Below are 16,544 nucleotides of genomic sequence, written 5' to 3' on the forward strand. Positions count from 1 at the left end.
GGCACATGGCACAACTAGAGCTCAGAAAACCCAAACTTCCCCCTAGGCTGCCTACCGTAGCAAGAGAGGGTTGGCAAAAAGAAAAGAAAACATGCGGAAAGGATATGAATAACATGATGCACAACATAGAGAGAGAGTTCAGAGGAATAATGGAGTTAAAAGAGATACCTTGAACATGTGCAAGGAAGTGGAAGAATTGAAAACATAAAATGAGAAGCTCAAGAAGAAGATGGTGGCAATGAGAGTAGCACAAGATAGCATGAGGAGATGGCGAAGGACATCTAATAAACATGTGGAGATTTCGAAGAAATTAAGAAAAAAGTTATTGAATGAAAGTACTCATAACGGGACAAGGTATCAAGGTCACAAGGGCAAGTCGAGACAAGGTGTTGGGTCCAAGGCTTGCTACGGTCTCAAAGGTGGGGCATCCAGGTTAGGAGCGGCACAAGATATGAAGGTCCGAGAGGAATGTCGAGATCAAACGCCAAGTAGGGCGAGGCCATGCGGAGGGAGGCAACAAGACCAAGTCTTGAGGCATCGGGCTAGATGGTGATGAGAGAGGCCAAGATCAAGCGCATCACATGGCGACGTAAGATAAGACGAAGCGAGGCATCGAGGTTAGGAGGGCAAGGCAAGAAGAGGCATCGAGTTAAGGCATTCCGTGGTCTCAAGGCATCGCAAGCGAGACATCCAGATTGAGGACGGAGGTGGGTCAAGTTCGAGATTGAGATTAAATTGGGGCGGAAACGGGCCAGGCTGGGTTCAGGCGTCGAGGTCAAGGACCGTCGTGGGATCGTGGACAGGCCATATGAGGTGGTGGACAGAGAGAAAAGAAACAAGGCATCAGGGGTGGAGCAAGGCTAGGTAGAATGAGGTGGTGGACGGAGCAAAACGAAACAAGGGATCAGGTCGAGGCTGGACGTGGGCGTTGGGTCACATCAGGTTGCAAGCGCAACGCAGGATGACGCATGCCACAGTCTCAACACATTGGGGTCAACATAGGAGGTCAAGATTCAGGCCAAGGCAAGCAGAAAGGAGTCCAAAATCACCACCAAATGGAAGAAATGATATGACAAGATCAAAATTCCCACCTAACAAAATCTGAATTCAAAACCTCAAATATTTGGAACAGTAAGGATCAAACTTTTAAGAAGGAAAACAGTTCCATTGGTATATTGCATTCTCTCTCCAAGACTTGAGCATGACTTAAAAAGAGAGAATTATTTGTCTATGCTAAGCATTGAGAGGTGTGCTAATACATCATGGCAAAAGGGTGATACAATATCAGCATGGCTTCATATGTTTCTGAGTATTCTTGCCCAAAACTTAGATATCCCTAATGAAGGTATTCAAGTTCACTTAAGGAGCACATAAACATTACCAAAAGCCCTTCCATTTGACTTTGAGGGCTATACGAAGATCAGGCTATGATTACATGAAGACCCTTTGTAAATCCAACAATGACTTTCACATATTCTCAATCGAAAAGTACCACGGCAAATAAAAGTCTTTGATTAAACATACAAATTGTGTACAAACCCACCCTGCAATACAAACTATATTCCTTACTTGCAAATCATTCAACATCCACCATCACTTGCATACTCCTTGGTTAAATGGTTCTATACAAAGGACAAGGAGATAGTGACCGTCAACAAAGAGTTAGTGCATTAAAAGTGGAAGGATTGCACCAACTAACCTCTTATAAAGACATCGAAAGAATTGCTGTATCGTGGATCATCATGGCAAGGCATTGTGTAGAATGGCCGGACAGCTAAAGGATAGCGATGAAGTATGAAAAAGTCTGTTTCATATCTGAAAGACAAAAACCCTCCTAAAAAATGAGAACGATAAGCAAATCAAAGACCCCCCCAAACCCCCACCCCCCGCCCCCCCCCCAAAAAAAAGGAGCTTATGGTTTTGCTCCATACTTTTCTCTGACAAGAGATCCCAGTTTCCTTTCAGATGCTGTATCCAGGTCACCAAAGGGGTCAATCTCCACACCATTTTCCTGCAGATAAATAAACAACTTGTTTCATACAATGCATGATCCCTGTATTCTGAAAATTCACAGCCACTGCACAGGTTCAGTAACTACTAAATGCAATCCAGCCAACCCTCCCCACCTCAAAAATTTAACCGATTTAGCTTCCAATATAAATAATTGTTTCTTGCCTGAAGTAGTTGAACACCCTCTTCAAATGTAAGACGCAAAGTTTTCCTCAAGTACTGCAACCGCCAACGAGTCATTAGCTTGAGACATGCAACAAGAACATGAAATGTAACCCTATGATAAACGTTTGCAGACATGTCAACGAAGCAAGTTTTAAACAGAAAACCATGGCAACCTTTAAGGCCTCAAAAGGATACTGCTCATTGATGGCCTCGATCTCTTTCTTGCAGTTCTTGTTTAGCCCATCAAAGATGTAAACGAACATCTCATCAAGAACATCCAAAACCTATAGCAATACAGAAAACCATATTCAATACCAACAGATCAAAGGTCGGTGGACTTATAGTCCACTTTCATTTGTTAGACTCATTTCCTCTCATTTTTCCCCTGGTCTGTGCTATAGTCCTTCCCAGACACCACAATAAGAACGGCAAATACATAACAGAAAGGAACATAGGCCACTAAGGTACCTCGAAGTAATGCTCCTTGATTTCCATTTCAAGGTCGAGCCCTGTAAATTCGCACAGATGCCTGTGTGTAAATGAGTTTTCTGCTCTAAAGACAGGGCCAATCTCAAAGACACGGCCAAAATCTGCACAGATTGCCATCTGCTTATGTAACTGTGGAGATTGAGCAAGGCATGCAGGCTGTCCTTTGTAGTCCAATTTGAAAACAGATGCACCCCCTTCACTTGCACCTGCTATCAGCTTAGGTGTGTGGATTTCAATAAATCCATGTGATACCAAAAACTGGCGGAAAAGCTGCAAAAACATAGCATGTATCAAAATCAAAATACACGATCCTTCAAATTTTACATATCTAGCTTTCATAACGAGCTACCAGATAGAATTCCTGTGTTTAGCCTAGTAGACTCATTCCTTTACACACATCAGTCGATATGTCTCAATCTTTAGGATCATCTTTATTCATTGACTTCTTGCTCAAGATGAAGGTAACAGCTTTGTCAAACATTACAGTACAATTCAATAGGAACTCATTGGAAACACAACAAAACTTCAGAAGCCTGTAAGCATCGTTTCGCAGTGGATTGGTGAGGGTGCATCAGTTCTCTATCCTGATAAACAACCAAGTATTTACTTCTCTGGCAGTAAGTAAATAACCTGTGCACTATAGGAAAGCTAAGACTATCTGTGAGTGTCTCAGCACAGTCTCATTCAACATATAGATATATATTCACTGTGCACCCCACAAGCAGATTCAGAAGCAGCAAACTTTTAAAAATGTTGATATTCATAAGAGTTCCAGTCTATGTAATGCTATGTATGTATGTGTGTACGCATGTGTGCAAGTGCACACTTGTGTCTATGTGTGAAGTGAGGGTGACAGAGAGAGAGAGAGAGAGAGAGAGAGAGATGGCGGCCTCACAGGCCTATGAGACAAAGTACAAACAAAACAGTATCTCATACAAGCCACCACGGGCTGCTGCAAGGGCACGCTAGGACCCTTACTGAGTGCTATGTTAAGCTACTCAAGCTAGAACTCATAAGTCAAAAATACTAAGAGGAAATAAATTATCATCCTGGTCCTCCGATGGGATATGAGGCTCTCTCGGGTCATCTTTAGCTTCCGTGATCTTTGTATCCGGTGGGCCATCCCAAGAGTGATACCTTGATTTTGCTGGTCCCCTCTGAGTAGATTCAGGATAGACTGGACCTCCATCGTGCATGCTCTGGTTTGTCTCTATGGTCTCTATGGCTCTATGGCTCTGCAACTCCTCGTCACCTCTTCCCACTGATCCACTCTAGCCTCATATCAGCTAGCTCCTCCACCGACGCTGACTTATGTGTAGAAGCCTGTGACATGAAAATGTGTCCAGTCTAGCTCTGTCTCCACAGCCATCGTTGGCTCCTGCTGTCTAATTTGCCTCAGCAGGTCTCTCTCTATCGTCGCAAGAAAATGGTTCAAATCAGTCTCCCTCTTGGAAAAGGCAGTGATATTGTCCGTTAATCCCATAGTGTCCGTTAATAGTGCTCCTCTGTCTCCACCTCCACCAATGTGCATAGCTTGCAAATCCATTGCTATCTGGGTGATCTTGTGGCTCTCCAAGTCTGGATCGTCGACTGGTGGGACAAGAGTCGCAACTGCCCAATGCCAAACCTCAATCCATGTGAGACTCGTCTATCCTACAAGTACTTGCACCTAATAATCATTACGTCTTGAGATACTCTCAGGAAGTGATTGTGATAAAACTAGAGCTTGGTAAGGAACTCCGAGTCCCCCCCAAAAGAGTAACGTATAGAGCTGGAGTAGATCCAACCATATGATATGGTTAATCTCATTACATGCGATCTGAAAGGGTGGCGCATCCAAACTATCTTGAAAACCCCTCTATTCGCTAGTCATCTAGATGACTCTACTGCTAATCTCAACACTCTCCAGCTAGGCAAGGCTCAAACCCCATGAAGGTAGGTCATTGGTGTCGTGGCAAACTCTACATGTGCTATCTATGAGGGAATGAGGGCTTACTCTAGATCATTTGAAATCCCATAAGCGCCGCAGGCAACGGGCTAGATGCAGGGGGGGGGAGAGAGAGAGAGAGAGAGAGAGAGAGAGAGAGAGAGAGAGAGAGAGAAGTTCAAGAGGCACATGCAAATAGCAGCTACAGGAGCCCATATTTGGAGAACCCCCCACAAGCCGCAAGGGCCATTGTACGTTGGGGACTGGGCACTACACAGAGGTGGCTCTATAGGGATTCTGGCAAGCACCACGATGTCATCACTCTCGAGCAGTACTCCACCTAGAGCAACCCCACCAAGGTCTTCCCCAAAAGGGAGTCCGCATTCTAGACGACCTTCTGCAAGATGGGGAGTTTCAACAAGTCACGGCAGAGATTTGGCAGCAGCCAGAGTCAACACCTTGCAAGGGCTGGGCTTCGTGGGTGGCCGAAGCGATCCAGAGGAGCAATGAGAAGTTGCAATCTCACGCCCATAGACGGAGGAGGGCTCTTCAAGAGTGTGAGCATGCACTGCGGAGAGATCTCGCCTCCATAGAGAGGCTCAAGGAGTAGGACCCAGGATCCCAGTGGCTTAGTGACAAATTTGAGAGCACGCACCTTGAGGTTCACGACACGGAGGTTCAACGGGCGGAATTCTCCTATCACTCCTCCGGCCTTAGCATAGGGATAGGATGACGAAGCAGTTCTTTCAGACCACTAGATCACGATTTTCTACAGTCATCTCTTTCAGACGAAGAGGATGACTCCAGCTTACCTTGTGGCCCGTGAACTAGTTTGGGAAGACGTTTCGACGGTAGTCTCGCGGGAGTTGTGCAGGACTCTAGAGGAGCCTTTCACGAATGAGGAGCTCTGGGAAGCCCTCAAGGCCCTCCCGACCCAAAAGTATCCTGGCGAGGATGGCTTGACTCCGACCTTCTTCCAGAACTTCTGGGAGATCATTTCCATCCCTTTCCACCTAGCCTACCAAGAGATCTTCGAGACGGGCTCCCTTCCTCAATTACTGAGCAAGGGGTGGATTTGTTTCATCCCAAAAGGGGGGGATAGGTCAAACATTTGGCAATGGAGACCGATAACATTGCTTGATACCGCATACAAAATCCTCACCAAGGTCGAGTTCGTGGTTACGGCCCCATCTCACCAACATTATCCACAACACACAGACCCGGTTTGTTCAAGAGCGTAGCATCCTAGACAACATCTTTACATTCTGGGAGGTAGTGGATTGGGCCAGGGAGGAGTCACAACCTTTGGCCATCAAAGAGAGAAACATTCACGTCATATGTGCATACGAGTATAGCTACTAGATGCCCAACTGATCTTCATTGCAGTATGCTACTTTCCTCCAGACACGTCATCATATGCCCATGATGTCACTACAGAGGGACACAGCCCTTGCGAGTCGATACATGATGATATCATAAAGTTCTCCAGACAAGGAGACACCCTCCTTCTAGGGGATTCCATGCAAGGACAAGGGATAGGCAAGTGGGCTTACTTGACTTCACAAATGAGAGAGACCCCCACATGATGCCGGAGTTAGATGCAGCAGAGCTTGGGATTCGGAGACATTCTACACATACCTCACATGTGACAGCATACATGCGACACTTGCTTGAGCTGGGAGCTGTTCACGACCTCATCATCTACAATGGCCTTAAGAGATGGCCATCATTTGGGGAATTCACATGTTTCCCACATGGAGGCGGGACTAGCACAGTGGACTACCTATTGGGCCCATTGGCTTTTGTCTCATGGATCCATGACCTCATTGTACCCCCCCCCCCCACTCGGAGCCAACCACTCATATCTGACCTTCAATGTTCTTACTGCTACGCCAGTCACAAGGAGAGTTCCTACCGCAGCCCGTACCCAGATCCACTTTGACCGCCCTTGATCAAGTGTATGTGTGTCACGTAGCCAAAGAGTTTCCGGCCCTACTGGAGGGTGATTTAGACCTCGCCCACGCTTCAACCACTCTTGTCACAATGATACAGGATGCTACAACCAAATCCTTTCCTACGACCCAATCTTCACAGGTACGAGATGGAAAGATGCCTCAAAACCCCTGGTTTGATGATGAGTGCAGAGAGATGCGAGCCCACCTCACATGAGAGCGAGCCTTGGGTAGGTCAATTGACGTCACATGAGGCACACCGGATCTTTCAACGGCTGACACGCCGCAAGAGACGAGCCTTCCTCACACACAAGATGGATGAGATCGTCGGATCATTTCGCGTAGGAGACCCGCCGACCACTGGATGGGGACTTCTTTCAGAGGGGAAGCCACCCATCCCCATCATTGATCCGCGGATGTGGCACACTTATGCATGCTCCCTATATGATGTTTCGAGGCAGACACCGCCAGACATGTCCTCTATGCCCAGGCCCACTTGCGGGGTGCACTTCACCGTCTCCACAACCGGAAAGCACAGGATCATGAGGGCCTCCAAATAGAGCACTTCACACATGGGCAAGTGGTTCTAGCACCGATTCTTGCACATATGTTTAACCTTGCAGTTTGTCACGGCTTCCCACCAACATGGAGCACCACCACTAGACAAAGAGAGAGAGAGACCTGACGGTCAACCTTGGGAAAACTAAGGTTATGATCTTCAACACCTCACAAGCAGCGATTCGCCGACCTAGTTTCAACTATCGTGGCGAGCCAATGGAGATAGTGCAGTCATACACATATTTGGGAGCAATCTTCACAGGACCCATCTTCATGATGACCCATGCAGCCCAAGCACGGCTCACACGAGGGCGTAGCGCTTTGGCTAGACTAGAGTGACACTGCTTCTAGGCGCACTTCCAGGATCCACCGACGAAGGGCTGGCTTTTTGACACACTAGTGCGACCGACTACCATGTATGCAGCATCCTTCTAAGGATGCGATCTTCCAAGGACAAACTCGAGGAGCTTCACACCGCTTTCCTCAAGGGGGACCGACAAAGACAAGGGGTCACTCTGGACATAGCTCAAAGAGTTTAGAGAGCGAGGAGACTGCAGCGCGAGACAGCTCGACAGACACAGATACGAGACATCTTTGCAGCCCACCAGAGAGCCATCACTGTACCAGGCTTATTATGTCTCTGAGTCCCGCCGCCGAGACTGACTTGTTTTTCAGTTTGTACCTGATACTGGATAGCTTGATCTGGTCCACTATGCAGTTGCAAATGACTATTTCTATTCATGATTATGATTTTGTTAGCATAGATTAGTACTCAGCAAGGGTCCTAGCGTGCCCTTTGCTTCAGCCCACTGAGGCTTTTATGAGTTCTCTTTTCTGTGTACTTTGTCCCATAGGCCCACGTGTTGGAATGGTCACCTCCCCATCTGTAAGCCCCCATATGAGGAGAGCGTGGGGGAGCAAGACCTAGGGCAGGATGTGCCCAAGAGAAAAAGAAAGAGAGGGGGCTGCCATATGGGCAGCACCTCACATCAAAGAGACCAGCATGGCTGCAACGGACGGAACCTGTGGAAGGAGCAAAAGGCGGGGACAGCAAGTCCTGGATCTAACCTGGCAGGAGGTCAGTCAGGGGCAGCAGACATGGCGCGGGATTGCACAGACAAAGGCGCCTATGTGGAGGGCATCTGTGTGCAGATGGACAGCCTGCGTTCTGACAGCAGACAGGAGCAGCAAGAAGGCAAGCCTTGGGCCTATACACAAGCGGTGAAGGTGACCCTGAAGGAGCTGTAGACTGAGCTTGAGTGGCAGCCCACCTAGGCTGGTTTCCAGACAGCAAGGTGGAGAGGATCGTTCTGTACGGAAAAGTCTACAGACGCACGAGGTGGAGCACGCGGGCTCGAGTCTAGAGATAGCTAGGAGATAGGAGAAGTACCTTGTGGTAAGATCAGAGGACCACACCATTGGTGGGACTCTGGATCTATCTCTTTTGTATTGTGTCCATAGTTTTGGACGGAAATATATTATTTTGGTGGTTTCTCTATCGGGCTGGTTCATTGTCTATTGATGAGTCTGCACATCTATTTTATGCACATAAGTTAAGAAGTTTGTGATTCCACATCCCATACAACAATGTGTGAGCTCCTGAGCATTACTATCAGTCTTCCGCTGTGCGTACCCTCTGTTGGGTAATTTCTAACACCGCGAGGCCTCCCGTGGACGTTAATACCTCTCTCTCTCTCTCTCTCTCTCTCTCTCTCTCTCTCTCTGCATTTTCAACCTGCCAAGCAAATGCGAAACGTACCACATTTGGAATTGGGGAATGCAAAATCTCTATACACTACACTAGTGCAGATCATCATTCTTTATGGATCCCTCCAGGGCTGGCCAGAGGCTCATGGAATAGCTGGGAATCAAGGTTCAAACTCCCTACCTCATCTTACTAGCTCAAAAGGGTATGCTACCACCACTAGAAGGAGAAGCCCTATGCCAAGACTTCAGATATCTCAATACAGTAGCAAAAATGAACAAGGACAAGCTCACCCAGACAGCAATGGAAGCAACCAAACACAAAGGCTGGTACAAAACAGGAATAGAGGGGCTGGGATATTGGCGATTGACCCATCAGAACTCCCAGACACCGACATTGACATCAGAGAACTGGTAACGGAAAAAATCATAAGATGGCCTTGGACAAGATTATTTCAATGAGAACATCTCTCTCTTCAAAAGGAAACTAATATGCCAGCTACGAACGAGCTCCCACGAACTCCAAGTAGAGACTAGTCAATGGAAAAATGTGCCACGTGAGGATTGGGTTAGTAGCCTATCCCCATCACAGGTCATACAGGACAAATGCCGCACGCTCCTCACCTGGGTGCTGTCGAGCCTATCAGCACATCAGGAAGAAATATGACATAAAGATGCCACATCCTCTTTGACGAACCAACGAAGAGAATAGAAGCTTACATCACAGTAAAGTCTTGAACCAAACATGCAAACACATTACCCGTTGTTGTTGACAGCTATTTTCGGAGCTGCAATGGACTCGCCTATCCAGTTGGGTCTCCAACGGACACTAATACTATCATATCATATCCTCTCTCTCTCTCTCTCTCTCTCTCTCTCTCTCCGGTTATGCACCAGCCAGGGCGACATGACATACGGAGGATTCCGCTCCGCTCCAGTCTTTTTTCTTTTCATCGTCACACCCAGATGTATTTGATTATGTATGATCAGACTTAGGACTCAGCACGGGTGTTGATGCTCATTTAGTAGCTCCACCCTTACTGTGATTTGTATCAGGTTTTCTTTCAGTCTCGTAGACCCATCGGTCTTCCGAAGACTCTAATAAAATTTCTTTCTTTCTTTCTTTCTTTCTCTCTCTCTCTCTCTCTCTCTCTCTCTCTCTCTCTCTCATATGTGTGTGTTATGTGTTCTTTCATAAAAATGTGTTCTTCCTATTCTCCCTCCCTCCACTTAAGGTTTAGCACGTTCTTCTCCCTCTCTTCCCTTCATTTCATCCTTCTAATGTGTTCAGTAGTTGGATTGGGTACAGCATTTGTGTGAAAGCATATAGCCCTAGCTCACATGTCCTGTCCTACACCTGTGTGAATGAAGTGAGGTCATTCACTTGCATTACATTCTGATTGTAGGCAACTGATGTACTATTTTATTGCCACATGAAATTACCAAAGGAAGATGTCTTTCAAGTGGACCTATGTGGAAACATTCAAAAACCTTGATGGCAGGTCCGTTATTACTCCAAAATCCTTCTGTCAATTCCCTTCATTTCATCCTTCTAATGTGTTCAGTAGTTGGATTGGGTACAGCATTTGTGTGAAAGCATATAGCCCTAGCTCACATGTCCTGTCCTACACCTGTGTGAATGAAGTGAGGTCATTCACTTGCATTATGTTCTGATTGTAGGCAACTGATGTACTATTTTATTGCCACATGAAATTACCAAAGGAAGATGTCTTTCAAGTGGACCTATGTGGAAACATTCAAAAACCTTGATGGCAGGTCCGTTATTACTCCAAAAAGCTTCTGTCAATAAGCTTCATTTTTCAGAATACGACCAACATTCTATGACAAACCCTACTTATGTCATCAAGCAGAAAAGACGTGTAGTGTTAATACTAATACTTCAGTAAAGAGTTTCCATATGCGATCACAGGACTTTCTCTGTAATAGATCCCATATGACTAAAGTCGGCCAAAACACGTCATGCAGGCAGCAGGACATTCCAAAGTCTAGTAGAAAAGTAAACAGACACAAGCTTACCATTCCAACATATGACTGGATTCGGAATATTCCTTGATTTGCAGAAGTCCGCAAGTCTAAAACTCTGTAATTCAGTCGAGTGTCTTGGTTTACCCTCACGTATTGTACATCCCCTTGCTGTGCATAACACGGTAAGAGCTGAATGCCTGGCCTTGATACAGAATATTAGAAATCTAAAACAGACTACCATGTAGATTCTACCTCCTCGGCTTTTTGAAAGTCCTTTTCGCTGCGAGATGCATCCTCTAAATTGATAGGAAGGACTTGTGCTGCCTTATTGACACAGTACACTTTGTGCCCATGGAGTTCAACCTGTCCAATACAAATAGGCATGCATCAATGAAACCACGGTTCAATTCCCAAACCAAACAACAACAGATATGCTTGATGGATTCCAGGAGTATAATCACAGACGTAAAAAGATAGAACATATACTGCTACGTAGACTCCAGTAGAAACTTTCAACAGTAAGGACACTGGAACTCTGAAATAGGGGTGGAGCTTGAGGCTACTCTTATCACCTAAGAGCCTCCACAGAGTCATACAAAAATTGTTAAGGTCTATTCCAAAGCTCCAAAAACAAAAAGTATCTTGAAATCAAGTCATGGTTTGGTTGTTTTCTAAATGCTTTTTGTGAAGACAATAACAAAACCCACTAAAGTTCAAGCTTTTTTATGCAGGAAGCCACCCGCAGAATACACATCATTCTCATTATAAGAATCATATAAAAGATGACGAAGGGTAACATACAAGATATTCCAATTCAGTATTCATGTCTTTATATGCTCGCCATGATGAAGGGTAATGTACAAGATAATGAAGGGTGGCATACAACATATTCCAATTCAGTATTCATGTGCTTTGCAAAGACTTCCTTTGAACAAGGTCTTTTGCTAGGACACATCTACAGATGTATCGAGTAAGAAAACTCTGGACGTCACTGTCCATTATGGCAATGTTGTGCGGCTAGAGAACGTAAATTAGGGATTTATAAAGCTCAGTAATGCTATGTCAAATTTGATTTCCTTAGGTTAACGCAAGCCTAGGTAAGAGATAGCAAAGGCTTCTCGATTCTTGCTGACATAAACACGTGGGAGTTAACCCTATATGGCAGAAATATACCTAGATGAATCCAGGAACATTCCCAAACTCATCCTCTAAAAACACAACATAGTGCAGTTTCAATCTCATGATAGTCACTCACAAGATTGAAAACCATAAACTCCTATATGGCAGAAATGCTTGTTTATCTGGTGCAAAGCCTCTTCCCTTTCAAAGTGTTATAATGAGAAGGCACGGCCATTCGAATAAAATGGTCACGAGGGCATTCTGTGGCATCCCTACTAGTCATTACCGCCCAAAAGTAGGTGCAGGACAGATGCTCCACTTTAGTACTCGTACGACAAACACGCTTGGTTCTATAGCATCGCCAATGCATAAGGCATCCATAGTACCACTGGAAAGCAGACCTAATAAGCTTTGTCAAGAGCTAAACAAAAGTATGTGGCTTCAGGAGGACTCGACTGTGCAACGCCAAAAGTAGAAACCCAAATTCTGTTAAAGGAAAATAGAATGGCAAGCGTACTTGTTGCGAAGTGCCAGTTATGGTAGCGCCAGGAATAACGACGGTTCCTTCCACATCGACGATTGACTCCTTCGACAGATTAGAAACGAACTTTACCATTCCCTTACTGACTACATTATCCTTGATTTGGAATACACACTGGATCGTGTAGCCTGCCTCTCTAATCACCAGAAAAGCAAGCTTCCCCTTGGACTTGGTGCTGTGGCAACGCCCTCGAACCAAGACCGTCTGACCATTCAAATTCTCTCCCACGTTAGCGACAGCAGTCCATGTGCGCCCGCTAATAGCTTTCGATTGTAGATCTTCTAACGGTACATCTCCGTAGTTACATGCCAGTGGGTCTTCTTCGGCCATGACAGTAGTCGCTGCCATTTGACGGGTGAGGAGCCTCTCGGCTTTCTTGGCAGCCTTTTGGGCAGCCTTCTTACTGACAGGCGCAGACCCATCCGGTTGCTCGTTAAAAGCATCGTTTAGGTTGCTGTCGGAGGCCATCTCTGGCTGCGCACCGAGCCCAAGAGTGAGTGAACTCGTCTCCATCTCCCCCACTCCCTCTCTCTGTCTCTCACTTCCCCTCTCTTACGCTCTCTGTGTGCTTGAAGCCCAAAATGGAGCTGCTCACCGCGATCTCGAGCTCGCCCGGCCGGTGTACTGTGTCGCGTTCTCTCGCCTCAAACCCAAAACCCTTGGGACCTTCCACTTCTACTCACACTTCCTTACGGCCCAAGTTCGCCGTTTTACTTAAAGTTCGCCATTCAATCAACGCACGTGGTTTTGTATAGGTCCTTTGGACGAAGATGATTGAGGTTAACTATGGGTGATCGCTTACACACTAAGCAGACTCGGTGATCCCTTTAAGGGGACTAAAAGGACCGGCGTTCTCAAATCAAATAAAAGTGTTTTCCTATTGGCAGCCAGACCCCGTGTCAATTGGCAAGGGTCCCATTGGGCGGGGATCAAGGCCCTAATCACAAAGCACCAAGTGGCAGCCACATCAGCGCATGCTCTTACTACCCATACTTGTCAATGGGCAAGGGTCGACATTGGGCAATCACAAAGCACCAAGTGGTAGCCACATCAGTGTGGCCCCTTACTACCCACCCAGTGTGTCGAACTCACTCTAGTCTTCAAACTTAACTGCATCCATGCAAGAGAAGCCCCTTCAATCAAGACATTATCGAACTAGCTTGCTACTGGGAGGAATTTGTTCTCTACATATAAATGAATGTTGGTACTAACACGGGAACTGTTTGATTCCATTAGGTTTTTTGGTTCTAAGCTAGTGCTTGCGTAGGCTTTGGGTCTTGTTGCTATTGAACCATTCGTCTTTGCATGCGTGAGCGATGAGCTCCCTCAGTAAAGAGGAGGAGGTGTAAGGTGTTCACCAGCAAGGTTCAAGAGAAGGTGGGATCAATGAGTTGGTGTGCGAGAAATTATATGCATCGTCTAGTCTGAAGCACTCTGTCTCGGTTTGTATAGAGGAGGGTGAGCCCAGTAAGGTAGCGAAAGAAGCTCAGCCATCCTATGCAGAAATCCTTACGAGGAGTGGATTCTCCTAATTGACTAATGAGGAAGCTTGGGGCTCGCAAGGAGTCTTAGCCTTCGAAGTGTGAGTTGTGGGAAATAGGATCCAAGCATAAGGCGGTTTGCAGACTCCAGTTTGATGCCATCAAACCTAAAATCAAAAAGCTGGCTAATGCAGTGTTTACTTGTTTTTCACATCTTGTGTTCCACTATTCAATGAGCTTCGGGAGTTCATGGCCTTTGAATGTGAAGTTTCAGCTAAAGGTTACGTGGTTTGACACATGGGTAATTGATTTTTTCTCCTGCGATGTGTTTCTAAGGAACTTATGAATGACTTCTTGGGTCGGTCTTTCATGCTCATGCGTACAGTGGTGCTTGCAATCCCTTGAAGTCCTTCTTTCTCATAAAGAGTGCTTTGCCTCTTTCCTGGATGCTTGGTATCTATGCAGATAGACTAGTCACTATGCTAGGAGCGCCCAACATGTGAAGAGAATATGCGTTTAGCACGATGCGAAGCGTTGAACGATGGGGCAGCTAGTCATGTAGCAGGATCTCCAAAGGTTGGTGACAAGTCCAGTATTCAGGTACGAGATCAAGATGGGAATCATCTGGTGATAAAGTCATAGTTTGAGGAGAGGCAAGGGCTCAAGGTTCGACTCAATCCTCTCCAAATCTTTCATGGGGGGTTTAAGAACGGAAGGCTATCAAGCATCATGATTCAAACCCGTTGTGTTGAACCAAAGGACCCCATCGACCCAGAATGGTGACATGCAAAGACATCCGACCTCGCCTAAAGGTCGTTCTAGAGGTGTAAAGGTTCCATCAAGAAGTTCCTCCCTGTATGGGAGGAGTTGTCATCAAAAATCAGGTCAAGGTTAGTGGGGGGAGGTGGGGTGGGTGTGAGGATGATTAGAAGGTGGTTGGAAGAAAAGCTCGTGTGTTGGCTACAGCCCAACCACCATCTCAATTGGAAGTTCTAGAAGAAGTGAAGGCAGTGGTGGATAACATAGAAGGTGTGGTGGCTCGACTATGTGCTCTTGTGTCTTGATGTCGAAGAAGAACTTCAGGAAGCTTACAGTAACAAAACATTGTTGGAAGAGAAAATGTCGGCTCGTTGCCACGTCAGCCATTGGAAGGTGTTTAGACAAGCCGGTTGACAAAGTTTTGAAGAGGCTCCAAAGCATGGCGCGGAATGTTAGCAATGGCAAGGAGAACATATTCAATTTTCTATGGGATGTGTACACAGCTCTTGCACAATAGCAGCTCTACAAGTGGTGTTAGGACGATGTCACTTGTGTGGTGGAATGTTCGAGGATGCTACGACAATGTGAAACATTAAAGTTGGGTCGATGCTGTGCGGAGTTGAAACTTGACTGTGGTTTTGCTATAGGAAATCAAGTGTGGCCCTGAGGAGGGGCTATGGGTAGCATTTGAGCAAATCAGATATGACTCTTTTGTTAATTCTCTAGTAATAGAGAAAGGGGGCATTGCTATCTTGTCTAAAAAGGGTATGGGCGCAACTAAACCATTTGCTGATCCTTTGGGTAGACTTTAGTTGTGCCAGTCTAGGTGTCTATGCTCCAATAAAGCTCAAATCTCGGGGCGGTGTTGGAGGGAGATTAATTTGAATATTGAGGAGTGTATATGGGGCCTTGGTGGCAACTAGAACATGATTAAGGTGTTTGCTAATCGTTCACATTCTACGAGTTGTCTGTGAGATGATGAAGTAGTTGCATTGGAGGAGCTTTGTCTTGATAAGGGGCTTCTTGATGCTATTGAGCTAGATGAGGATGGATTGCAGGATATTCTTGGAGCAATAGAAGGAAGGGGCCGGATTTTCAAGCAAGTAGGATAGATAGGTTCTGGATAAGTTCTACTTTTCAAAGGAGGGTTGGTGGTTGTTGGCCCCTATGGGGGGTCAATGTATGCTCAACTCATATGTGTCATATCATGTGCCAGTCGATTGGTTTTTCTCAATTCCAAGTGCTATTGGCAAGTCGTATGGCATCTCATATAAATTTGATAACAAATTGCTCATCCAAAATGGGTTCAATGAAGCCATTTGCTCCACTTGGCTTGCAGTTGGGAACGATGTTCCAAATCCGTGTGACATTTGGCATGCTGCTATTCATGCCATGTTGCGAGTGCATAGTGAAAAGATGGCTCGCAGTGTATACTTGACGAAATGTAGGCTCAAACCTATGGCTCAAGCGGTGGAGTTGCTTGCTAGGGACTCTATTCCCTCTACACTGCTAGTTGAGATTGAAGAAGCTCTACAAGTAGATGAGTCGAGCTATAAGCTCTCCACTGAAGTATCCTCTAGCAAGCCCAATACTTGCCTCATTCAGCATTATTGCCTCTAGCAAGCCCAATACTTGTCTCATTCAGCATGATTGCCTCTTTTGTGGGGTAGTGCGCAACTTGCCTCTTTTGTGGGGTAGTGCGCAACTTGCCTCTTTTGTGGGGTAGTGCACAACTAGCCTCTTTTGTGGGATAGTGTGCCACATTGCAAAACCTCATATGCTCCCTGGTTATACAACTATCCTTTGATCGAAGCTATACTTCCAAGCCTTCAAAACTAGCTACTTATGCTTGT

At 46.0% G+C, this 16,544-nt stretch overlaps 1 protein-coding gene across 2 annotated transcripts in view; it reads right to left on the reverse strand.

Annotated features, from left to right (window-relative positions):
• LOC147899553 (aspartate--tRNA ligase 1, cytoplasmic-like) overlaps positions 1-13,225 on the reverse strand; it is a 33,811-nt gene extending 20,586 nt beyond the window's left edge. The window contains exons 1-9 of one of the 2 annotated variants that reach the window (XM_087378372.1): positions 13,047-13,225; positions 12,428-12,925; positions 11,044-11,154; positions 10,843-10,959; positions 2,644-2,934; positions 2,349-2,459; positions 2,176-2,229; positions 1,932-2,011; positions 1,700-1,815 (exon numbers count right to left, since the gene is read on the reverse strand). In XM_087378372.1, coding sequence (XP_087234498.1) covers positions 1,700-1,815; positions 1,932-2,011; positions 2,176-2,229; positions 2,349-2,459; positions 2,644-2,934; positions 10,843-10,959; positions 11,044-11,154; positions 12,428-12,919 — 1,372 coding nt within the window. In that variant the 5' untranslated portion in view covers positions 12,920-12,925; positions 13,047-13,225. Of the gene's footprint in view, positions 1-1,699; positions 1,816-1,931; positions 2,012-2,175; positions 2,230-2,348; positions 2,460-2,643; positions 2,935-10,842; positions 10,960-11,043; positions 11,155-12,427 lie in introns of both variants that reach the window. The other variant, XM_087378371.1, reaches the window with a different exon arrangement.
• Positions 13,226-16,544: the final 3,319 nt, after the last annotated feature.

The sequence above is a fragment of the Dipteris shenzhenensis genome, chromosome 8 (assembly GCF_047967505.1).
Source record: "Dipteris shenzhenensis isolate YYH24624 ecotype China chromosome 8, Dip_SZ_1.0, whole genome shotgun sequence".
Taxonomy (NCBI): Eukaryota; Viridiplantae; Streptophyta; class Polypodiopsida; order Gleicheniales; family Dipteridaceae; genus Dipteris; species Dipteris shenzhenensis.